Below are 26,548 nucleotides of genomic sequence, written 5' to 3' on the forward strand. Positions count from 1 at the left end.
TAATCACCAGTGATTCTATAGAGGGGATTCCTGCCCTGAGCAAGAAGTTGGATTAAATTACCCCTGAGGCCCCTTCCAGATCGGAAAGTCCACAAATCTATAGTTCTAAACCAAACCCAATTAAAAAGGATTAGGTTGAGATAGAGGTATAAATAAATCAGTTCCAAGTACACCCCATCCAACAGAGTGACAGAGAGGGAGGGGAAACCCTGATCCAATTCATCTATTCAGCCAGTCAAAAAGCATGTATTAAGCACCTACTCTATGCTAAGCACTGGGGCTACACAGAAAGGTAATAGACAATCCCTGTTTTCAAAGTGATCCATGCACAAATGAGCTCAACAGAGCTTTAGTTAAATTCCCACTATTTTCAGAATGATGATCACTGAAAGGTTGCCTCAGTGAAACTGAGACCTATTAAAGAGCTTAGCATACATCCAGGAGTCCTGATGCTCATTGCTAACTAAGCATATAAAAGAAAGAGGAGAAAGGAATTGGCTCCTAGAGAGGTAAGATAGTTTCTGCTTTTCTAGCGTGTGACTTATTCCCATTTAGGAGACAGACTAGGATCTAGGAGAAGTGACAATTATCAGGTATAGAGCTAATCTTTTCTAGTTTGAGCAATTCCTTAGAAGCCCACTCTCTCTGCAGAGAATATGAGAATTCCAACTTCCTTGGCCTCTGAACCAAGTCTTTTTTTTTTTTTTTTCATTTTATTTATTTTTTTTATTTATAATTTTTTTTCACAGTATATATTCATGAGTAATTTTTTTATAATATTATCCCTTGTATTCATTTTTCCAAATTATCCCCTCCCTCCCTCCACTCCCTCCCCCCGATGACAGGTAATCCCATACATTTTACATGTATTACAATATAACCTAGATACAATATATGTGTGTAAATAACCATTTTCTTGTTGCACATTAAGTATTAGATTCCTAAGGTGTAAGTAACCTGGGTAGATAGACAGTAGAGCTAACAATTTACATTCACTTCCCTGTGTTCCTTCTCTGGGTGTATGAACCAAGTCTTAAAGGAAGAGTTACTGTAGTTGTAGAAGACCCAAAGCAGGGACAGGGAAAGGAACATTGCCGAGACATATGTTCCTTCATACCTTAGCTTCTTCTCTGGAAGCCTTGGATTACATCTACCACCCCTAGCAAGCTACACCACATTCTTGCTTATATTGTACTTGCAGCTCTCCACTTAACTATAGTCTTTGAATGAGATAGAGTGCTGGCCTTGGAGTCTGGAAAATGGGTTCAAATCCTTCTCCAAATACAACCTAGCTATGTGATCCTGGGAAAGTCATTGAATCTTTTTGTGTCTCAGTTTCCTCATCAGGAAAAGGAGGAGTGGAACGGTTTCTAAAGTCCCTTCCAGATCCAAATTTGTAATCCTATGAATCTCTCCAAGTTTCTAGCACTCCCACTCTAGGTAGAATCAATTAATCCCTGACACATAGCTGAGATTAAAAAAAAAAAAAAAAACAAAAAAAACTTTTCTGAGAGATTAAGAAAAGAAAAACACATTAAGGCAAAAAGACACAAACATTTTCATTGGATCTGTTTGCTCAGGCATAGAAATGCTTTCCTTTTGAGAGAGATGATTATTTCTCTCTTGCATTAATAGCCAATTATTGAATTAGGAGTAAGGGTTTTTTCTTCCTTTCTATTTCCTCATTCAAAAACCAGTCCCTGTAGGTTATTCAGCCAGCCTTTGAAAGGCAGGGCTGATAATGAGATGAAATCTTGGGTGAAACTTGTCCAACTGAGAAAACTTAGATTTGATCAAAAGATAAAGGAATTCTAGTCTAGGTGAATTGGTGAATTCTAGCCCATTGTATTTTAGTCTGAAAGATGTGAGTGAAAGTGGATTTTCCTTTTGTCTAGATTGCCCTAGACTGGGTTGGGCTGAGAAGAGATAAGTGTCTGAGTCCAGGACTGATTGATCAGTCATCTTTCAGCCCTTCATTAGAATAAGCCTATCTCTCATTACAAGTTTCATTCTCTCATTTAATTGTTAACTAATCAGAGTTTATTGTCACCTGTCTAGGACACCCACTCTTCCAAAAGCATATTCGCATTGAGGGGCCTCCATGAAGGGTCTTTGGCTTATAAGAAATGGCCAAATGACCATCTTTATTATTTGCTAGTCATAATTAGTAAAATGATTAATTAACAAGAAAATTATGTCTCTTGAACTTTTTTATATGCCATATTATGTAACTTTCATTTCCAGAATCACTTCCTTTGCTACCTGGGATTTTTTTCCTTACGTGTCTTATCTCATTAAATATAAATGGAAATTGTTTCCACAGATCTCTCCCCTGAAATCCCAAAATTTCTGCTTGCTAACATTAAATATATCATTCACCTATACAAATAGATTAAACTTACCTGGGACATGTAGTGATCTTAAATTCCAGTTGAGCTTTCAAACATATTCCCTTCCTTTCACTGTGAGTTTATTCTCCCTTTCCAGACCAAAGAAGGATAATGTTCACATCCTCTGCTTTCACTCTGTGTAGCTTCACTTACCAGACAAGAAAGGGAAACTGGCTTTTTCTGAAGCATCATCTTGAGGCCAAAAGCTGTACCTTATCATTGCATCTCTCCTACAGGTAAACATAAAAAGCCTGGCACAAATAATTTTTATTGAACCTTAAGGAGAGAAAGATATTTGCAAATGTCCAGCCAACCTAGTGCCAATTTAGACAGGTTACCAGATCTTTTTCAGCTACTTGAAAAGCTTTTGTGAAGCCAATTCTAACTTTGCTCTGCTTTTCAGTTTTAAAAAAGTCAATGGGAAAAAGAAAAGATTATTTCTCTAGGTTAGAATTCAAATAAAACAAGACCTTCTCAACTCACTCTATAATTGTAAACAGTTTGGTGGTATTATTCTAGCTTATTATTCCAGTGTAACCTGAAGCCTTAGATGTAAATATCCCAAGAAACTTGGGAAGTTTTCACATTTTTTTATTCTGGTATGAATGACTATGTTGAAAATGTCTGCTTAATAATTTTAATCACAAAAATGAGACTATAAAGTCTAACATTTGGCTACTCTGGAATGAATGTGCTAGCAGATTTTGCTCCCTTTCTGACCTTTGGCCCCTCCCCACCAGAGGTCTATACAGTTTGACCAATGCCTGGTTTATCCCCTATATCCAGCAGATTATTGAGAGGTAAAAGCCACTTCTGGGCCCAATTGCCAATTGAAGCTTGGGTTTTTGGTTGAGATTAGGCTCATCTTTCCTAATAAATGACCCCAACTCAATGGTAAAGTGTTTGAAAATCAAGCCATATGTATATAAGTAAAAGAAACTTGATATATTTTGCCTTAAAAAGAGAAGCCCTAAGGAAAATATGGTATCTTCAAGTACTGGAAGACTCACCATGGGGAAAGAGAGATTCTACTGTGTTCTGCTTGACATTAGGGAGCAAAACAAGGATCAGTTGGTCAGTGTGATGGGAACAACACACTTCCTAAAAGGGAAATAAGCTGCCTTGGAAGGTAATTAATTCCTTCTCGTTGGAGTATTGAAATAAAATCTGGATAAACACTGGGGATGTTGCAGTGGGGACTCCTGATTAGTAAGTGGGTTAAAATAGATGAACTCTGAACTTCTGTGACTCAAACATGGAAGATTGTCCAGCAGGATGGTGGAGATTGCGTGAGCTCTTCACAAATGAACCTTTGGTTTCTTGGATGGTTCCAGAGACAACCCTGGACTAAGAAATTCAGCACCCACTAGTTACCTAACAAAGCTCTTTCCCCATCCTTTTCTCCCTGGACAGCTCCAGATTAAGTCAAAATGAGGGCTAAGAGCACCACCTGCTGGCTCTATGGACACATAGCAGCCTCAGAAACCTTTTTAAAGAATGCTTAATATGCTCAACTCTTGAGGAAGAACAGTAGAGCTGATGATATAGAGAGAGGGCTGGACATTGCTGGGGTGTGGGGGTTTGTGGGTGTTGACCAAGAATACTTGTACTTTGAAAAAATAGACTGGAAAGAATAATGCTTTACTCAAAAGAACGCGATACAACATAGTGTAGATGTGGATTCTCATCTTTGTTTTATCTCTAACAACTTGCTGGGTGACTCTGGGTAATAACTTGCCCTCTGTGGATCTCAACTATGAAAATGAAATGAAAAAGCTGAACTATCCCTCCAGCCTCTTCCATCTTTAAGTCTGTTGATCACTATCAGTGAAATTTCATACCTCTCAAAAAATTCATGAGACCTGGGATCTGAAAATCAACTTAAATGACAAGAGAAGAAAGCCTTCTCACTCTGGTCAGGGCTGAAAAGGAGATCAGACCAAAGCTTACCCCCAAGAGAATATATTCTGATTCAAGAAACTTCATTAAAGAATCTGGGGCTTTTTGTTTGCACTATTGTCTTTCTACCCAGGTTACTTATACCTGTGGAATCCAATTCTTATCGTGCAACAAGAAATTTGGTTTTACACACATATATTGTATCTAGGATATACTGTAACACATTTAACATGCATGGGACTGCCTGTCATCTAGGGGAGGGAGTAGAGGGAGGGAGGGGAAAATTTGGAAAAGTGAATACAAGGGATAATGTTGTAAAAAAAAAAATTACCCATGCATATGTACTGTCAAAAAAATTTTATAAAATTAATTTAAAATAAATAAATAAATGCTGATTGACTAATTGGAAAAAAAAAAAGAATCTGGGGTTTTTAACCTGGAGGAGAAAAAGACTCTGAATCATAATCATCGTCTCCAAGTATTTGAAAAACTGTCACTATAAGAATTAGATTTCTACTTGACCTCAAAAGATAGGACTGGAAAGAATGAGCAAATTTCAGCTTGACAGGAGAAAAAAAAATTCTTAACAATTTGAGCAGTCCAAAAATTGAATGGGCTTTCTTAGGAAGTAATGAGTTTCCCATATTCAAATCCCATTTCAATGGAGGCTAGATGGTCATTTTTCAGGGGGATTTCTACCTAACTACCACTTTGACTACAATTCTTGAGTCTAATACTTTGTATAGATCCTGTTATGTGTTAGGCATTGTTTAGAGCACAAAAATGAACACAGTTCCTTTGATCAACAAAGCTCCCAGTTTGGTGGAAGTGTTAAAAATGTTTACAAACATCTATGGCTTTATAAAAAAATACTTGGAAAGTACCAAAAAGTGGAATGAAATATTCAAGGAAAGAGAAAAGAGATGATTTTCATTTGGGCAAGATCAACAAAGCCTTCCTGGAGGAGATGACCTTCAGGTTGGACCTTAAAGTTTGAATACAGTGTCAACAGGCAGAAAACTTGGGAGAGAACACTCCAGTGGGAAAGAAGGAAATGTCTCAGGAACAAAGAATATCTCAAGTCCTTTCCAAATTTAAAATTGTTTTTCTTTAAATTATTTTTAATTATTAAATTACTCTTAGTGACATTTCTATTGCTTTTCAAAATAGTTGGTAGTAATTGAGAGGGAATAAATTGTTCATTTGTATTTTAGTTGTTAGTGTTTAGACAATGAAAGACAGGGTGTCATGTCAACTCAGACTGGAGACAAACTCTAGTGCAGCAGGTGATTTTGTGATTTCACCAATATTCCTGGAGGTTATTTTCTGGACTAACAGAGCTCATAGGCATGGCGATTATTTGTTCAACCTGGACATGGTTTACTCCCACAATTCACTCCTAGAGAAAATAAAAAATTCACCACCAAGTCTTATCCCCAGACTTCCTTTCTTCCTTTTTTCATTTTTTTGGGGGGTGGTGAGGAAATCGGGGTTAAGTGACTTGCCCAGTTAAGTGGTAAGTGCCCAGGCCAGATTTTAACTCAAATGCTCTGAGTCCAAGACTTGTATCTTACCCTCTGTACCATTTAGCTGGCCCCCCCCCCATTTTTTCAAACTTTCTAACCATTTGAGGTGTCCAAAAGTGGAAAGGGGATGTTTCAGGAGGTAGTGAATATCCTTCTACTGAAAGCCTTCATGGAGAAGCTGGTTGATCATTTATGGACAATGTTGGACGGGATGTTTTCCTGTTTCAGGTAAGAGATATCCCCAAATGTTTCATTTAACTACGTTTTTCTAGAGATGGTATAGGGAATTTTAGACATTATCGGAAGCAAAGACATTTCAGAAGTCTCTGAAGAAAATGCTGTCTTTTCACCCTCTTTCCCTGTCTTTCTTAAGAAACTTTTGTGGAATGGGAAGATTTAAAACTGACCTCCCTACTCCTTTTTTTCATCTTTATCCTAGACCCCTTGGTGGTCAGAAAAGTCATCGGGGAGCTGCTGATGAACCAGAGCCTTTCTTCACCTTCAATACAAGTTCAGCTCAGCCCCTTGCTGCTGGAAGTCCCAAGAGCAGCTTTAAATGGTCTCATTAGCTTGTTCCAGGTGTGCCTAGCACTTTAATTAAAAGTGTTTTATTAAATAGCAGGAATGGCCAAATCTTCCCTATGGTGCCTCCTGCTGCTGGAGGGCTGCCCAGCTGTAGCGGGTGCTGGGAGAAATGGATATTTCCATGACATTCAGACTTCTTCGGAAATTCAGCACCAACATTCTCTCTCTCTCCTGGCTGAATGCTTTGAGACAGCACCCTGAGCCAAATTAGGAAAATCCTCCCTGGCTCCTCTGCTTGAGCTTTAAGTGTTGTTGAGAAAGAGATGAGAGAAATTACTCTTTTACTCTGAGAATCCTGACTTAGACAGCAAAGTATCACCAACAGCTTTCTGCTGCTTGGAGGAGCATTACGAGCCATCTCATGGTTTCTTTTAAGTTTATTCCAATAGCTTCTACTTTATGTGTGATGATATTAATTTCCCTTTTCATACATTTCCAATTTGCTTCCTATTTAATCCCAAAATATCAAGTTCTTGGTGTTCAGAATCCTGGTGTGTGCCCAACCTTACATCCAATCTCCCATGTTGAATATTGTTAGATCTGTGATTTCCTCCTTAATTGTGGACACTTATCCTTCTACACTGATACTAGTACTAACTTTTCCCTCCTTTCTCCCTCTTCTCATCTACTCTGTCCACATCTTAGGGAAGATGGGGCTGTTATATGTTTTATCAAATCAGCTTCGTTGTAGTGAAGATTATGTTGTGAAAATGTGAAAGAGGGCAGAGGCTGATTGAAACTGGGTATGGTTACAATTTCAGGGGCATCTGGATCTAGGTTTTCTCCCCTTGCACCATCATGGTGAGGAATTGGGATGGTGGTAGTTGAATATGTCAGTCAAGGATCAGGGCTTTTGTTGTTGCAGAGTCCATACATATTATGCATCAAAACAGGAAAAGTATGTACTAATGAGGCTGTGATCAGGATGTAGATGCAGCTCCATTCTACAATTCCCAATCCCAATATCCATCCCTAGAGAATAAAACCTGATGGCTGACATTCGGTATACATAACATTGTGGGATTATCATCCATGTTGTCCCCATAGATCCTCTATAAAAGATCTGCCTAATAAAATTAAAACCTTCAATATTTGATCATTAGACATAAAGAAGAGGAAATTCTGAGGTCATCTGGTCTGACCCTTGTACTTTATAAAGAAACTAAGATCTAGAGAACCTTGTTCTAGGGTTACATAGATAATCAATAGCAGAGTTGGCTTTAAACCCCAACTCTCTCATACCAAATCCAGAAAATTCCAATGGCACACATGATCTTTTTTAGTCCTGCTCTTGATATCCTTTAAGCCATTTCTCAAAATCAAGTCATCACTGACTCTTTCAATTATTCCATAATGATAATAAAATATCAGTATATCTGTTATTTGTGGAAGGTTTTTTCTTTTTTCCTTAGAAAATGAGAAATTATAATTTTAAATTTACATAATTCCTTTATAGCTCATAAAAGAACCTTCCTGATAACCTTATGAGGAAGGCAGTATGATTAACTCCATTTTAGAGATGAGGAAACTGAAATTCAAAGTGCCGTACTTGTACAAGTGTACACACACATACCCATGCCTATGGGCATATCGTACCATCTCCACAAATCATACGGATTCTCTCCTAAAGATTAAATACTAAGAGCCGGGCTCTGCTAAGAAGGCCCTTTTCATTTTTGTGTGGAGAAAGCTTCCCAAACCAGAAAAGATTCCCTAAGTGGATGCAGCTCAAGAAGGGACATACATATAATTAATTCAGGGACCATCAAGTCAAGTCTAAGGATAATACTTTTTTTTAATACCAGTTGGAAACTCCCAATTCATATTTCAATGACATTATCTCAGAGGGACTTTCTTCCTTCTCCCATCCTGGAGACTTAAAGGCTTTGGTATCCCCTGCATAATTATAATTATTGGATACCAGGTTGACTTCAGTCTGGGTGTCAAAATGTCTAAGACCACACAAAAGCCTCTAAGAGGACATATGGATAGTTAGAGTTGCTTTGTATGTTACATCTTTAATAGAAAAAATAACCTAGATTTCCCCTCTCCATCCCTCATGTGATGGCATAAAAACTAGTTTCCCAGATGAATCATGCTTCTTGGTCAACAGGGATGAAACAAAACTCTGATCTTTTAAATTTAAGGGTCTGGCCATGTCTTTCTGAGATAGTTATCTCCTTAAAGGATGTGATAAGATATACTGGGCCTGTCACTGAAATCTGGTATAGGCTCATGCCTCAAAATTCTTGTTCAGCAACTATGGGGTCTAGCCACATAAACCTCCAAATAGAATCACGAAGTCCCTTAAGTTTCATCTAATCATAGATTCCATCAAAATGCCCAAACCATTTTCCACAGTCCCAGTGGAAAAGATTCATCAGCCTACGACATTTCCCAATGGGAATAGGCATTTCACTAGGATCCATAAACCATATGGATTATCTCCTAAAAATATTTTAATACTAAAAACCAGGCTTTACTGAAAAGGCTGAGAAAGCTTCCCAAACCGGAATTTAATTCCTGACTCTAACACTATCACATAGTGGGATATCAAATATTTCTCTTTCTCTCTTGGGCTCCCTCCCCTGCATTCCTCCACTTCCCCTCCCTTCAGCCCCACCAATGGATCATGAAGATGAAATAAGATAATGGCTAGGATCTCATTTCTATAAGTTATAAAGCACTAGGCACATCTGATTTATTGCCATCGAATCAAAAGTTGTAGGGAATGCATTGTCCCTGCTTTTAGGGAGCCAATATTGTAGGAAGGAAAACTGTGGGACATGAGGCTTTTGAGAGGGGGAGATGACTCTGCAGGAGTTGAGAGGAAGTTTAAAACCCTAACATGCTGTGATTTAGGAGCGCTCATCATCTACTAAGTTATGTTCTGCTTCAGGGGCAAGATTCCATGCTGGTGAGAGCCTTGACCCTTAAAGCACCAGAGTAAGTTAGCCTCAGGAGAGCTAGACTTTTTGCCCTTCCTCGATTCTTGCCCTACCCGGTCTGTCCTGCCTTTACTCTGCTGTCACCAATGCCTTAAAGGTCATTGAATTCAGCATCACAGCTGGTTAAATTCTCTTTCCCAGCAAGGTCTAGCAAAGAGATTGCTTCTTCCATGAACCACTTCCCAGAAATTTTTTTAAAAGATCACTTTCTCCATATCAAGCCAGTTGGTTTGCCTGCTCCAAGGCTCTCCCCACTGCAGTCCATCCTACATTCGGCTGTCAGACGGACCTTCCTGCAGATCCATGTTGGCTCTTCCACAATCCTCTCCATTAGCTCCCTATCACATCGAGGTAACAAAATCCTCTTTTTGCCTCTCTTGTTGACTTTAAAAGCTCTTCATAGCTGGTCCCTTTCTACTGTTCCAAGGATACTGTGATCCAGTAACACTAGGCTCCTGGCTGTTCCTCCAACATCCATCTCCTGACCCAATGTTTTTACTGGCTGTCCCCCATGTTTGAAAGGCTCTCTTCTACTTCTCGGCTTCCCTGGCTCCCTTCAAGTCTCAGTCAGTATCTCACCACCTACAGAAAGTCATTTCCCAGTCCCTTGCAACCACAGAGCCTCCCCTCTGAGGTATAATTTATTCTAATTTGTAGTTTGTGCACAGTTCTCATATCATCCTTCCACCCCCACTAGACTGTGGACTCCTCGAGGACAGGTGGTGCGAGTTGACTGACAGCCCACAAGAAATTGATCTGTAATTTACATATAGTTTTTATCTTCCCTATTGTATTGTGAACATCCTGACATACAACTTCTTTCATGCTCACATCCCCAATGCCAACCAGAGTTAGGAGCATAGTAGTCCCTCAATACGTTGTTCGATTAAATTTCTAACTCTAGTGGCAGGATTCAGACCAAAGAAGTACACATGAGACTTTGAGGAACATGAAGGGGGAAGGGGACAGAAAGCTCTGAGCTGAAAGATGAATTAGAAGGCTGTGGTTTGGGAGAATTTGGGGAGGGGGTGCAGACTGACTCAGGACAGCAGAGAAGGCACTGAATTTAAAACAGGACATGGTTCAGAGCCAATTCTGCTCCTATTTCTTTATCTTACTCTCTTTGGACCTCAGGTTCTCATTTATCAAATGAAAGGAATTGGACTAGATGGCCGGTAGTGTACCTTCTAGCTCTGAATCTATGACCCTTTGAAACTAATGGCAACTATGTTTAAATGTATTTTGATGGTGCTGGACTCCTGTCAGTCACTGGTGAGTGGAAGTGGAGTTTCTGTGAGAGTTCCTTGGGGAAGTGACCCCCAAGGGTGTATGTATACGGTTCTGTCCAGATGATGGAGTTCTCCAGGATCCAAGCTGCCTGGCTCCAAATATCACAGAAAAGAGCCATGAATTCTGTCCTATTTGAAACTACTGTGATTGACAGACCTTCATCCCTAATCACAGAGTAGCCCAACTTCCTCTTGCCCTACTCCCAAGCTCACCAGAGGCTTATTCTTTCTTCTAAGCTAATAGCTCCAGGCAGAGAAACACAGAATCCTTTGGAAGAAGGGAACTTCTTCCAGTCATTCATCTAGCTTCTGGACAGCATTGTAGCTAAATTAATTCAAGGAGACAAGAGAAAATATAACATTTCTATTCTGAATTTCTGCCTGGTTTGATGACTTAAGATAAACCAACAAAGTCTGGTCTCTACTTCCTCTTTCCTACCACTGGCTCTTAGGACTGCTGAATGAAGAACACTTGCTCAAAGATCGAGGGTGATGCACCAATACCTAGAGGCCCAGAAGTTATCCCTGGCCGAGGGCAGGAATGGCCAGCCCCTGGAGGACTTGGGCTCTGGCCAGGCTGTCTTCACTCCTGCTCGCCAGACGATGCTTCTTCTGGGCTGAATTCTCTCCGCCATTTTGGTCAGGCTCTGTTAACAATGTGAAGGGTCTAGGAAGTGACATTTGGAGTGATGCTGGAGTGATCACTAGACTTTACAAAATGAGCACACTGAAGAAAGCCACTGGGGGTAGTGGTTCTTTTAATGTTGCCCTTTAATCCTATATTTTACATTTTTTAAAAATCAAGAGCCCTCCCCTCCAAATCACAGCAGTGAGAGAAACACAAGACACAAACTTATTGGACTGCTAATAAAGAGGTGGTTCTATCAGATAATTATGAGAATTATTCTCAGTCACTGGGGAGCTGCTCTGCTGTGCAATGCCATTTATGACCTATGAGAGCCCTGGTTTTAGGTACCAACAAATACTGCCCTCACCTTCCCCTACAGTCACATCCTGGGGCTGCTATTGGGTGAGGTTTCTTATTGTCTTTACTAACCACCCATCTGGTGCCCAAGTGAAATCAAGAATATTTGTCTTCCTATCAAGACCAGGAAGGTCATTGGTGGGGAACTGAAGTTTGATTGGTTTCTCTAGGACACTCAATAGGCTGACCAGGAAGGCTCATCTTCTCTATTCATCCCTCTGCCCCACAACTACTAGAGCTGCAAATGGGGTTGCCTATATGAGGCGTGGTGCTTGGAGAGAAGATATCTTTTGAGCCTAGGATCTCTTGCTCAAAATTTGTTGCAAAAACTCTGACTCAGTCCTGGGAAAAGGTCTTGGTAGCAGCTGCCACTAGGTGCCAGGATGGGTTTGGATCAGTTTAGATGAAGCTGAGCATGTTGGGAACAAGGCTGAATATCTTGAGTTCATTCCAGGATGGCCGTCAGGACCGAGGTCTTGATCAAAGAATGCTCTTCAGGGACAGACATGCACACACAGCCCCTGAACCAAAGAGCAAGTGTCCTAGGAATAGGGGCTAAGCACCAGGATGACCTTGCTAAAGCAAGGTTTGGAAAAAGTGAGAAGGAACTTCATCATGATACTGAGGCTCCTCAGCATGGCAGTGTTTGGCATATGCTGTGGAGAGATTAATGAGTTATCCAGAAGAAAAAGATATTTGAATCCTGATTCTTAGACTCTTTTAGTTTCAAAACTAGATTCTAGTCACCTTAAAGCAGAAGTGTCCTTCTATCCCAAGGCAGAAGGGATGGAGGAAGAATAAAATATTAGAAACATCAATTCACAATGAGAAGGGAACATTACCAAGGATCACAACTGACCTATGTATTGAGTTCTTTGTTCTTGATCCATTTCGAAAACGAATGCTCACCCCACAATCCAGCTAATATTCCCTAGTTAGTTAAAAGGCCAGTTATATCTCTTGGTCCAAAGACAATAAAATAATCCAAGTTCTCTTGGATCTACTTCTCCTCCAGCATCACCAGGGGCAAAATCATTTTCTTTTTTCTTTTTTCTTTTTTTTTTTCAAACACTGCATGAAGTGACAATCTTCCTGAGCTAGAGGAGAAACATCTATCAGCTGGGCTTGATGTGGACTTCTCAGAAAACAAAATTACTTAAATCCTATCTTGTTTTCTCTAATAAGGAAAATGAGCCTCATACTAAGGAATATAGAACAAAAATAATTGACAGTTAATTCAAACCCAAGGTTACTGAAGAAATAATGAGAGTACCTGGCTGTCATCAATGAGTTTAAGTCATCAAGCCTGGATGAAATAAGAAATGTATTGGTGATATTTGAAAAACTGTAAGAAACGGGAAAGATGCTACAGGACAGGAAAAAAACTAATATCCAGATTTTTAAAAAGGAGAGTTTTATTTTTCAAATAATGGGTCAGACCAGGCATGGTAGGGCTGCCCATAGCCCCTGCTGCTGGGGATCCTGAAATTGATGGATCATCTGGTCTCTGACCTTCTGAGCTGCAGTAAGACTCAAACCAATCAGGCATCTACACTAAGTTTGGCACTAGTATGCTAAGTCCCAGTAGCAGATGGACACCGGGCTGCCAGAGGAGGACTGAACCAACTGAGGTCATAAAAACAGAGCAGGTTAAACTTCTGTGTCAGTCAGTATTGTGCTGGGCTTATGAATGGCCCTGCACTTCCAGCCTGGAAGAGATAAGGAAACCCAATCTCAAAAATAAAGGGGGAAAAAACAAGCTAGAGGTCAATGAGTTTACTTCTAGAATAATTAAAAAGGTTTGGAGTCCCTAGAAATCCCTGGTTTCCTTCAAGACTGAGCTCAAGCAGTACCATAGCTGTTAGTACAATCTCTCCCATGTTCACCTAGCGTGAACCCTTTCAAGATCACCTGCTATCTGCCCTACATGTACATGTGCATAGGCAGCTAGGTGGTTCAGTGAATAGAGTACTAGGTCTGGAATCAGGACAACCTAAATTCAAATCTAGCTGTGGGATTCTGGGCAAGTCACTTAATCCTCTTTGCCTGGCTTAACTGTAAAATGGAGATAAGAATGCACCCCACCTCCCAGGGTTATTGTGAAGATTAAATGATAATTATCTGTAAAGCACTTAGCACAGTGCTTGGCACTTAGCAGGTGCTATATAAAAGCCATTTCCCTTCCCTCTGTGTGTATGTATGTGTGTATAACACATAGAAGAGTACACATATACATTTGCAGGCCATCTCCCCCATTAGAATGTAATTTTCTTAAGGACACAAACTGTTTTTCATTTGTCTTTGAGCAACTGGGCCTAATACACTTAATGAATCCTTTTGACTGAATGAAAAGGAAATCGATCCCAGAGAAGCAGCCTAGGTTCATCAGGAAGTAGGTGCAAAAAACTAACTTCATTTCCTTTGCTGACAGGATTACTCAAGGAGAATCCCATGGACATAACATACCTGAACTTCAGCAAAACATTTGCCAAAGTTTCTCAGAATAATTGCATGGGCAAGACAAGGCCCATTTAGTGACACTAATAAGACAGTTTCACATAGATAAATTCAGAATTGGTTGAATGACTAGGTTCAAAGAGACGCAACTCTGAGTAATACAGTCATAGAATCCATCAGTAATGGGTTGGTGTCAACCTGGAGGGATACTGCTAATGGAACATCACAGGACTCTATCCTTTGTCCTGTTTTTGTCAGCATTTTTCAACAGAACCATGAAAAATAACCATGTAGTAATGCTTATCATGTTTATCAGAGAGTTGTGAATAACATGAAAACGGGGGCAGCAGTTAACCTATTGAATGAAAGGACTAGTATCCCCAAAGTTTCTACTCTTTGAAGAAATAAGGAAATCTAAAAGTGATTAATTGTAAAAGTCATAAACTTGCACCAAAAAAATCCACTGTATAAGTGTAGGATTAAACAGTTAAAATCTTAAAGATAAAAAAAAAATAATAATAAAGACCTGGAGGTTTTAATGGATTGCAAGCTCAATATAAATCCACAGTGTGACATGGCAGAAAGAAGTAGGAAATCTTCAGCTGAATTACCAGAAGCACAGTGTCTAAAATAAGAGAGATGATGGTCCTGCTATCCTTTGCCCTGGAGTACTGTGTTCAGTTCTGGGTACCACATTTTAGGAAAGACTGAACCATAACTAAACAAGGTCAACCAGAAAATCATATGAGTAGTTAAAAACTGGGCATGCTTAGACTGAAGAAGAGAAAATTAAAGGCTAACATGATAGCTTTCTGTTAAGTATTTAAAGGGCTGCCATATAGAAGAGACACCAGACTTATTTTGGTAGGCCCCAGTGGGCACTGCTAAGAAACCAGTAGTTACAGCAGTGGGGAGGTGCAAAAAGAGCCAATATTTAGAGTCCAAGGGCCTGGATTCAAGTGCTGGTTACACTACTTAATAGCTGTTTGTCCTTCTCTAAGTCTCAGTTTCCTCATCTATAATGTGAAAGGATTGCAAAGTACCTTCACACTCTAAATCCTTTGATATATAAGAGAAAGTCACAGATAGTCAGATTTCAGTTGAGCAGGGGAAAAAATGTTCTAAACAATCAGAGCTCTTCAATGGTGGAAAGGGCCATATTTGGACGTGGTGAGCTCTCCATTACTGGAGGCCTTCAAAAAGAAGCTGGATCACCACTTGTTGGAAATGCTATAGAAGATATTCCTGTTTAAGAATAAGTTGGGTTAGATGATCCTCTAGGGTCCCTTCTAGTCCAAAAATTCCATGATTTTATGACACAAATGGAAAGCAGAAAGGAAACAAAATGGAGGTTTTCTCTTTCCTGGACAGATTTAGAGTCCCCTCTTTAAATGTTCCAGTGAGGGCTCCTTCCAAATGTGTTCTTCATGATGGTGACAAGAAAAAAGGCGTCACTGCAGCCCCTGCCCTGGCCCAGGAGGTTGGCTGAAGGACCCTTCCCAGCCTCTCCCTCAAATGCTTCCATCTCCACTGACAAGCAGAGGGGCCTGAGCATCCCAGGCTCAGGAGACACTGATCCCAAAAGCAACCCCAAAAAACATGGTCATGCTCTCCAGCAGATCACACCACCTTCCGGGAGGCACCTTGGAAGTCAAGAAAAGGAGCTTACTAGAGAGAATCGCTTATCAGTATTGAGGGGCAGAGAACAGGCTAGAACATGTGGATGTCTGTAATCCCTCCAAAGGGAGAGTTTAAATATTTGTGTTAAACGGCCCTAACGAAGCCACACACCATGGACACGATTACCGGAAGAAAAAGGGGTTAGGTACACCTGAGTGCTATCAGGAAAGAATTATAAAGAAACAGACTTTCCTCCTCCTCCTCCTTCCCTCCTCCCCACCTGCTTATGGTGAGGAAGGTGTGTGAGATGCACAGGGCAAGGAGACTATCTTGTCCACACGTGGAGTTTTAGACCAAAGGTTTCCAGTGTTCCCTCTGAGGGCTCCACAACTGCCAGTGACGGGCGCCTCAATATCCTCAACAAGAGGAACAGTTTCCGGTGGCTCTCTCTGCCCCTGTGTCGGGGCCAAGAGGTGAGCCAGGTACTAACAGTCAGTCCTCCTCTCCCGACTCCATCCACACATAAGTACAGCAGAAGGAGCTGGAGGTCCAATGTGCTCCAGAAGGCACCTGCGGCCAGGGATCAGAGCGCCCTTCCTGCCTGGCAGGAGACTCTCTGCTAGTTAAGAGCAGCGCGGGCAGCCCTCTGCAGGATTTCCCCCAGCTTCACGGCTCTGACTGCCACGCCACCGGGCAGCTGCTCTGGACACTCGCGGAATCCAAACTCTCCAGAGGGCGTGGCCTGCAGGATAGCGAGGACTGGGCCGGGCCGGAACTCTGGGCCGCGGCCAGTGGGGAGCACGCTTTCTCACACCTGGGGGAAGCCGCTGGCCAGACGGAAGGAGAGCCTCTTGGCTCTCTCACTCTCCTGGAAAGAAAGCATCAGAGTGACTCCGGACGGGCCGGCGCTCCTCAGAAGGGAGTCTGGGCCTTCCCTAAAACCCAAGTTAACCCACCGAGGACAACCGGGCGCCGATCAAAGGTTGGCCAAGGCTGCTCGGAACGGCAGGAGGGGGCCTCCCCAAACCCAAGGCCTGTGTCCCGGTTCCGCTCCCTTCCCCAGGCCCAACCCGCGCTGAGAACAACCATGTTTATGTCAGTTACAGGCCCAGCCCCCCACCCCCGCGATGTTCCGGCAGCCCCCGGGCCCAGCCGCCACCTCCCACCCTCACCGTGTGGCGCCGCCGCCTCTTGGGCTGCATGGATTCGTGCCCGTAGGCGGGCCACGGGAAGCCCTGAGGAGTCCTGGAGCCGCCCCGCTCGTGCTCGGCCTCCTCCGTGTCCGAGTCCTCCTGCCTGGGCCGGGCAAACAGTTTCTCCGGGTAGATCTCCTTCAGCCAGCCCTCGAAGTAGACCTCCAGACAGCGGCCTGCCTCGGCGACCTCCGAGTCCGGCTGCGCGGGGAGACAAGGGCGCGCGGGCCTCAGGCCACTCGGAGACTGGAGGCCCCCAAAGCCCCGTCCCGTCTGGCCCGGGTTCTAGCAGACCGTTTCTCTGACGTCACCGTTCAAGATCTCTCCCTAGCTAGCGAGGGGCCGAGGTGCTCTCCCCCTGGTTTTGGCCCCCGAAGGCTTCGCCGACCACCAGAACTCGGACAGACCGGGTCCCCTCCAAGGTTTCCTCATCTCGCGAGGAGGCGGGACTGGGGAACGGCCAAGTTCCCTGACCCCACTAGGGCTGTGATTCCCGCTTCTTGTCCCTGCTCGCCCGAAGCCTGGACTCGGGGCCCAGAGCGGGAGCCAGGGAGGAGGGAAGGCACGGAGGGGAGGACTTACATAATTGAACTTTGCGCAGTTCCAAAACATGAGGCGGACATCGGCCACCACCTCCTCCGGACTCGAGTAGTGCGCGATGTCCTTCTTTTGGAGTTTTCTCCGGATAATTGATAAATCCATGGGTCTCTTGATGATCTGATAATAATGCCGAGCCTGAAGGGAGAGAAGAGGCAGGAAAAAAAAAAAAAAAAAAAGTAAAATATAAGGAGGAAAGAGAAGAAGGGAGGAGTGGAAGAATCAGGTGAAAAGGGGACAAAAGGAGGGACAGCCAGAAAGTGAAGCCGAGGGATGAGAGGATGGACAAATGGACTACATCTGTGAGCTCTCCTCTGCTGCCTGAAAGAACAAGGGCCACGCGTCAGCGTCTCACTTCCCCGAGCCTAAGGTGATTCCTCTCAGGAAAAAGGGAACCAAGAGTCTCCTCCTGCCAGCAGCCTTCTTGACCAGGGGGAGGGGGAAGGATCTCTAGGGAGAGGTCACATCTCATCCCACCACAGTGATCCTCAGGGAATGGGAGGTGCTCTGGGGGCCAGCAGTCACTGGGAAGGACTAGGACTTACCAGAGGGCTCACAGGCTCATGGAAAGGGAGACTGAGGCTGCTGCAGCACAGGGACAACACCAGCTTTTCACATTTCTATAAAAAGCAAAGTTGAAAAAAATACTATTTTTGGTTAGTCTGGGAGAGGAACCAGAGGTGAAGCAAGAACCTTAGAGATTCCCCATGTTTAAGTCTTTTTTTCTCTCATGTGACTTATTTTCCTAAGAGGCACACTAACGTTCTCCTAGCAAGGCTGTGAATGGGTCTGGTCAGAACAGCACAGTACCCCAAAGTCACAGACCTGTGCACATCCTTTGACCCAGCTATGCCATTAACCAGGCCTGTATTCCAAAGGGAAAGAAGGCAAGCTGAACTTAGAGATTTGAAATGCAAGCTGTCCATAAAAAGGATGTGCAGTATACTATATACTTTTTTCTGCTCTACATTTGGTGTTGCTTAAGTTTGGAATAAAAATAAAAGAAAGGAAACCAGCCCCTAGTGGTTGACTATGGGAACCATTAACAGCTTCAACCAAAAAAAAAAAAATAAAGATTAAAAAAAAAAAAATTAAAAAACAAACAAACAAAAAAAAAACACTGAGAAGGTATCATCTCCCTTCTAAAATCTTCCAGTAAGTATAATTGGTAACCCAATTCAGGATAAGGAAACTTCTCCTGAAGTACTATATGTGCCATCCCAGGCCATGGAAGCCCAACTTCTTTGTCAGAGGTCCTCAGAAACATCTGCACTCACCTTCTGGTCATATTCACTCAGGCCAGGAAGTACTCGTCCTCCAAGACCTGCATGGCCATATCGAGTATTGTCACAATCATATTCCACCTCTGGCTTTGTTAGGCTCCGGCACAGAGTGCATACCCACTCACCCCTGCAGTACAAGTAACAATATCAGTGCTGACTTTATTGATCACTAGCGTGGACTTGTACAAATGCAGAAGGTTGCTATAGAACTCATGTATGTTTGCAGAAATATTTAGACATAGAGAAGAAAGAACTCTTGTAGTAAGAGACAATGCTTTCTAAAAATCATCCAGTTCTGGGGAAGATCTCTTATTTGAAAGCAAATCAGCATTGCTCCCACCTATTCTTCCATTTTTACATAATATTTCAATAATCTAAGCTGACAAGCATTTGTTAAGCATTTACTGGGAGCAAAGCAGTGAGCTAGGAAAAAATTGGAGTTTGCATTCAACTGAAGAGACAAGGCAGAAGACATAAATAGGTGGGGCTGTATATGATCACTTGAAGACAGAATGCACTGACAAGAGGTGCAAAAGTAAAGCCTGGAATATTCCCCTTCACAGACTGTCTTGCAAGTTCATTCTTTACAGCACTTTCTTAAACTGTGGGTCACAACCTCATATGGGACTGCATAACTGAATATGGGGAATCATGAAAATTTTGGCAATACTAAAAAGATATCAATTATTCTAACCAAGATTTAATTCTTAATGTAAAAACAAGCATTCGCATGCATATTTGCTTTCATCCTTTCAATAAATGGCAAAACTATAGACCAAAGACTTGTTTTAAAATAAATTTCTTTATAATTATCAATAAATGAATCAGTAAATTGCATACTTATGATTAGAATCATAGACTCATAAAAAATTTCTCAGGTGAAAAGGAGTCAGGAGTGGAACAAGTTTAAGAAGCCCTACTTTATGGGACTTTTCTCTCCAGCTTCCACACGTGGGTGCAGCTGCAATGTGTTCCATTCTCAGCTCCACCTGGAGCTTCCTTCAAAGCACAACTTATCAAAAATAGGGCCTCCAGAATGAGGCCTTTCTGATGTCCTCAATTAGAACTCCTTCTCAAAAATGATTTGCATAACTGCATATATTTTGCATCTGCTTCTCTGTATACATTGCATTTCTTCTCCCTCTCTCCCCAACAGAATGTCAGTTCCTTGACTATTTCATTTTTGTCTATCACCTGTGCTCAGCCCCTACTAAATGTGGATTGAAGTCTGCTCCTATATACTTCACAGGGCTACATTCTGGTTACAAATCAATTAAGCAAGGGTTTATTAAACAACTATGTGTCAGACCCTGTGTTTGGGGTCATGGAAATAAAAAAGCCATGCTCCTCAAGGAGCATAGATGTATGAGAGAGAGAGAGTACCATTTTGAACAGACCTGAGTTTTTCAAGAGGGAAGACTCAAGAGAACATGGAAGGTGGGTAAGAAGCTTGGAACAGCAGGATGGAGCCAGGCTGGGAAGGACTTTTAAATGCCAACCAGAAGAATCTAAATTTGAGGCAATAGGGAGCCACCAGAGGCCAATAAGGAGGAGGTGACACGGTAAGAGCTTTGTTTTAGGAAAATCATTTTGGCAACTATAGGTGGGATGGGTTGGAAATGGGAGAGATTGAAACCACTGAGGAAGCCCTTCTAATCTGGGCATGAAGTCCAGAAGGAGGGTGTTGACTCTGCAAGGAGAAACAAGGGGGAAACATTCAAGAAAAACTGTGGAAATAGGAACAAGATCTGGCAACTGTGAGAATGAGGAGTCAAGGATGACACCGGAGAACTGTGAGGATAGTGGGGCCTACAACAATAATAGAGGAGCTCAGAAGACGGCTGGATTAAGGGGACAACATTCTCAGAATGGAAAGTGTAGAAAGAGCCTAAACAGTCCATGATTGCCAGCCCTTCTACCCTCTCTGGCAGGACAGAGACCTCACAAGGATTTTCATGGGCATGGTGGTAAGGCCCCGTCTCTCCTTACCCGGGGAAGCTGAGCAGGGCAGGAACATGGCAGGAGAGGTGGTACACCTTGGGGCAGTGGTCACAACAAAGCAGCTCCCCTCCATTCAGACACACAGCACAGAAGTCTTCATTCTCAATGGGGTCTGTATTGGGAACCGAGGGAGACTTCTTGGCTCCGGGATTACAGTGGCTTCTTTGCTCCCCAGGAGAAGGGGTTCCAAACAATGGCACTTTCTGTCCAGCGGGGAAGCCTACAGAGACATTTCTCTCTCCTCCATTGTCAGTGGTCGGCTTCAGAGCATCTGGCAAACTCTCCTGGTTGATCTTTGGAGAGAAAAGAAGAGCAAAGTCTTAGTAACTTGGTCTCTAGTGCACTTCTCCTTGGAGCTCTGCGGGAGGATCACAGGCAGGGGTGACCTTACACATGATAGAACAGGCTGAGAGGGGTCAGCAACAGAGACAGTGACACATATGAATCCACCAAGAGAGTCATTGAATGGATCCACATTCCCTGGGAAGCCTGGCTGGTGGGAAGAGCACTGACTGATTTCTGACACCTACTTTTCAATCTAAGCTCTTCAAAAGATAAGGAAGGGGTGAGAAGACTGGAGCAGAGCGCTCCACGTCATCTCACTCTGCTACTGGTCATTCTTCCCATAGCCCTCCTGCACATGAACTCATTCTGGTATTTCATGGGGCCTCAAGGCTTCATCATACACTGCGGGATACTGCTCACTGCATGGCCCAAGGCAAGATCAAAAGCATTCTTAGTCACTGGACCACGGAAGGAGCCCTGAACCTGACTACTTAAGGCAACCCAGAGTTCCCAGAATCTGAGAAGTACAATCACAGTAAAGAAATTAGCAAGCCAGGAATTGAGCATGAAATTGTAAAGTCAGACCAGAAGATCTCCAGGACCTTTCACCTCTCCTTTTTCCACAAGATGCAACACCAAAGTCACCATAGCATGATGTGTTAGGTCCTCCCTTTTAGAGATAGGAGATCTGATGAAAAGCTCTTCCCTATTATTTGTTTGGGAGTAGGAGGAAGCAGTAAGATGATGAGAATGTGTTAAGGATTAAGAATGTGTTTAAGGATTTTTAAGAATGTCAAAAATATGTTATCTTTGCAATCTGGAATCAGAAATAATATAGTAGAGGCATTAAAAATGGAAGAGTGAGTTATGGACTCCCTTTCACTAGAGGCTCATAGGGTTGAGAGTCAAGAGAAGTCTTAGAGGTCATTTAGTCCAAGCCCCTTCTTTCCTAGGGAAGGATAACATAGACCAGAGAAGAGATATATCTAAAGCCATATATATAGGTAGTAAGCCACAGAATCACAGTTTAAATCTAGGACTTTTGATTAGCTGATCTTCTGAACACTTGGCCATCCTGATCCTTCAAGGGAAGGCTGAACACTGGGGATATAGTATGTGTAAATCAAGCTTCGGACAATGGGCGAACAAAATGACTCCAAATCTGACATCATAACCTTTCCTCTTCTCTTTCCCATCCTGTGCTTTACTTCAGATACCACAGGCCAGGCAGAAAAACAAAGATGGCAACGAGATTCCACATCCAAGGACAAGTCCCCCAGTTCAGCCTGGTTGTAAATGCAAGGGAAGCGGAGACCACAGCAGGACACAGTTCTGAATAAAAGTCTAGACTGGAATGGAAGAACTGAGTTCTTGGAAGGAAATAACATAGAGGCCTACAGTGTGGGCCTGGCCACAGGACCCACAGTTATGGTAGAAGCAGCAATCGGATCATTCAGGACTGGTCTCTCTCCATACTTCAGGCATTTTTACCCCTTAGAAATCCCCAGCCTCTGGTGACTTGAAAATCACTTTTTTTAAACCACTTTTGACCTTTCCTCTGGCTAGTCTACCTGAAGCAAATGTCCTTCTTGATCATCTTACTTGACCACTTCTAGGCCCAAGGTTTTGACCATTATATGGAAAAGATTCAGAAGAGTGAGAACAAGATAGGATTGCTAACCAGATACAAAGTAACCAGATCAATATCAAGGATCTACCTTCACCCTGTTGCCTCAGTTTTCTGTAAAATGATTTAGAGAAAGAAATGGTAAGTGGCAAACCACTTCAGTATCTTTGCCAAGAAAACCCTCAATGGCATCACAAAGGGTCAGACACAATTTAAACGACTTGGCAGGAGAAGGGCAGAAAAAAGGGGGGCAGGGCTCTTACACTCAGCCCTTTTCAGTCTCTTTGCCACATGGATGGATATCCTCCTTCCACTCACCAAATGTGGGAATTCTCCAAGACTTGTCCTGGGCTCTCTTTTCTTTTCTTTTTGGATTCTCTCCTTTGGTGTTTTCATCAATTCCCTTGGGTTCAATTACGCTTTCTGCAGATGGCTCCAAAATATACATTTCCAGCTCTAATTTCTCTTCTAAACTCAAGTACTAAATTGCCACCTGCCTAATGCATATCACTACCTTAATGTCCCATAGGCATTTCAAATTTAACATGTCTAAAATGAAACTCACGGCAGAACTCCCCAAACTCTTCCTTCCTCCAAAGTTCCCTGATGACACCATCTTTCTTCCAAGCAACCAACTTCATAACATTGGAGTTATTCTTAGCTTTCCCTCAACCTTCCTCTTCAATCTTGTCTTGCTAAGTCTTGCCAATCTTATCTCCACAACATCTCTTGCCCCACCCACTTCTTGCCACTCAAATTGACTATAATCTAGCTCAGAACTGAATTACCTCTTGCTTGGACAATAACTTCTGGATTTCTCTCCATGTCCAGTATTTCCTCTCTATTTTCCTCTCTTCAGCAATGCCAAAATGGTATTCTTAAAATATGGATCTGACCATATCCCTCCCCCTAACTAAAAAATCCTTAATGTTGCATAATAGATCCCTAAATAAAATACACACTTCTTGACCTGGCATGACCTCCACAATTTGGCTACCACCAAATTTTCCAGCCTTATTTCCTAGTAATCTAGGAAATAACTGCACATTCTCCATTCCAGCCAAACTGACTTACAAACATGGCAGTCCATCTGCCTCTGTATTTTTGTCTTTACATCATGGTCAGTCTCACACCAAGAATATACTTCTTCATCACTTCCACTATATCCAGAGTTTCCTTCAGTAATCAGTACTTGACATTACTTTTTCCTTTGTATATACTTTATATTTTCTGACTTTCATATATGTTCTACATTATCTCTCCTTTCTCAATTGCCCTGAACATTTAATTTCTTTCTCTCTATTTTCTTGCTTAATAAGTTTTTTTTTAAATCATCAAGCTACCATCAATTATTAAGTGACTATCGTGCTGGGTACAAGAGACACGAAGGAAAAAACTGAAACCCAGGAGTTGCACTCTCTCAGAGAAACAACATATACACATATAAGTATAAACAGTTAACTACAAAGTAAGGATAAGGATGGGGAGGCACTACTATCTGGGGGATCAATAGAGGGCTCATGGAAGTGGCGGGGCCTGAACTGAACCTTGAAGGAAGCTGATTCCAAAAGGTGAAAGTGAGGGGTTTAGAATGAATGCAGAACATCAAATTGATTTGGATTGAATTGTTAATACATAATAACAGAATTAAGCCTTAAAAATTTTGTTACATAAAAAGCCCCTTCATGTTCTTCCTTAGGAACTACATGGTAGAAAATCCCCTTTTTAAAACTGAAATGGCTGATAGATTATTAATGAGAAGCAGAAAAAATGGAAGAGAGGAGGAAATCCTAGGGTCTTCCTACTGCAGAAATTCTGTGTAGAAGGAAAACTAGGGGAAATAGTAGCAGCAAGAACCTAGAAGATGCCATGAGTTGACTGGGCCCTGGATAAGCCAAAGTAAAGTGATATCACAAGGTAGGAGCAGCTGAGAGAGTCATTGAGGGATTATTTTTGCCCCTCTCCCCTAATGTCCAAGCTCAAGTCTCATGAGACTCCTCCCTGGTGATAAATAAATTCCAGCTGATTGACTAATTAAGGTGCTAGAGTCTAATATATCACCCCTCATCAGAGAATTGAGATTTTTTTTTTTTTTACAGGCTACAAGGCGAGGGCAATGCTCAGTCCAAAGGAATGTAACCTCAATGATGACATGTCAGGCTCCACAATGAATGATAATGAGCTCTCCATCCATTCATGTGCTGGCAATGTCTCTGGATAGGTATGACTTTGGCTTGGAGGTACCTTGATGGACATGTTAGATGATTTCGCCCCACATTCAATGGCCAGCAGGAGGGTTCCATCTTGCTCTCTCTGCAGTTTAAACACAGGCAACTCGCCCGAAGCTGCTGAACAGATCTTGAGGCGCTCCAGACGCACGTAGGGAATCTTCAGCTCTTTGGGGTAGGTCCTAAAGTCAACGAAATATTATGAGGGTTGGGTAAGAGCCTCCAGAATTTCCCCATCCCTGTGAGTTGTCTCTCTCTCTCTCCCTCAAGGACAGATCTCCATAGAAGTGGCCTGAGCATCAGAGATATGAGTTTCAATTAATTCCTTGGGCTGTTGAACATTACTGAATTCTCCCAGTCCCCTTGAGTAATAAAAAGATACTAAAAGTTTGAGTCCTCAAAGTCCTCCTGCCTTTAACCTGATCCTGTCAGCCTCAAGAGATTCCAATTCAACTCTCAAAGAGTTAAACAATGTCACTCAGAAAGGTTCTTTGAATAATAAAACTGAAAGGCAAGCTTCTGCTGCAACAAGAGGCTTCATCATGAGCTACCCATGGCCTCTGCCCATTTTGTCTGGCTAAGGAGTCAGAAATCTTCATGTAAGAAGGTCTTTTTAGCATCATCAGCATTGAACTTTGCAGTTCTAAAGATTATTGAAAATGCCAAAGCCATAAAGAGAGTCTCTGTGTCTTCTGGGGCAAAGATTGATGAGGGATGGGGAGGGTCAGACATTTGATAGCTGCATCATTATCTAAATCATTTGGGATCAGCAGCAAAAGGGCAAACCTTTTCTCTTAGAGAAATACACAAATGACACTTCCTTCATGTGCTGAAAGGAGAGACTATTTGTTACCTGATATTTGGATTCTCCTTCGTGTCTGTCTCAAATGGTTCCTGTTCAGAACTGCCACAGTCTAAGACAGAGAAGGGGAAAGTCCATCTGTAATAACCCAACTACATGTCTACTGCACACCTATCCCCTGGAGTTCGTGGCCCCTAAAAGACCCCTCCACACTTCACAGTGTCCCCAAAGAAGGTGAGGAAAGGCTGAAAATAGCTGGCATGTCTTCAAATACTACAAAGTAGTGGAAGGCCCCCCAGTAACCAGAAAACGGGTGTTCAAAAGCTGGAGGGGCTGAAATATCCAAATGTCTCTCCTGGAGAGGGCCCCAAAAAAGCCTCCTCAGACTGAGTATAAACACTAAGTGAGTCTCCAGCCTCTCCAGGCACATTCTAAGTAAACCCATCAGGCGATCAGAGCTCAGTGTGAAAGGAGCTATGATAATAGGCCCAGATGGAAGGCCTGAAGTTAGTCAAATGAGTGTGAAAACATCCTTCTCAGGACAAGCCTGATGATTCATCTCTTCCTTTGTAATGGCAGCAAGGGATAATAAGGGAACTGACCAAGGTTTTTTCTACCTACTATAGTCTCCATTCAGTGTTCCACTGGAGCCAGCCTTGGGTCTCTCCACACATTTTAATGCAGCAGTGACTTGGCCCCTCCTTTCTAGAGAGACAAAGTAGCATAAAGGTAAGCGCACCGAGCACCTGCATTCTTTCCCAGCAGCTGTCTGATTTTAAGCAAATCATTGCCTGAGTCTCAGTTTCCTCTGTAGAATGTGGACATTCCCATTT

At 42.4% G+C, this 26,548-nt stretch overlaps 1 protein-coding gene across 3 annotated transcripts in view; it reads right to left on the bottom strand.

The window, feature by feature from the left end:
- Positions 1-14,373: 14,373 nt before the first annotated feature.
- TRIM66 (tripartite motif containing 66) overlaps positions 14,374-26,548 on the bottom strand; it is a 106,295-nt gene continuing 94,120 nt past the window's right edge. For all 3 annotated transcript variants that reach the window (XM_074272571.1, XM_074272572.1, XM_074272573.1), the window contains 9 exons: positions 26,337-26,420; positions 25,767-25,827; positions 24,930-25,095; positions 20,762-21,066; positions 18,767-18,899; positions 18,035-18,109; positions 17,475-17,627; positions 16,872-17,093; positions 14,374-16,567 (listed from right to left, as the gene is read on the bottom strand). In XM_074272571.1, the coding sequence (XP_074128672.1) occupies positions 16,508-16,567; positions 16,872-17,093; positions 17,475-17,627; positions 18,035-18,109; positions 18,767-18,899; positions 20,762-21,066; positions 24,930-25,095; positions 25,767-25,827; positions 26,337-26,420 (1,259 nt within the window). In that variant the 3' untranslated portion in view covers positions 14,374-16,507. The remainder of the gene's footprint in view (positions 16,568-16,871; positions 17,094-17,474; positions 17,628-18,034; positions 18,110-18,766; positions 18,900-20,761; positions 21,067-24,929; positions 25,096-25,766; positions 25,828-26,336; positions 26,421-26,548) is intronic.

Source organism: Sminthopsis crassicaudata, chromosome 6 (genome assembly GCF_048593235.1).
Source record: "Sminthopsis crassicaudata isolate SCR6 chromosome 6, ASM4859323v1, whole genome shotgun sequence".
NCBI classification, from domain to species: domain Eukaryota; kingdom Metazoa; phylum Chordata; class Mammalia; order Dasyuromorphia; family Dasyuridae; genus Sminthopsis; species Sminthopsis crassicaudata.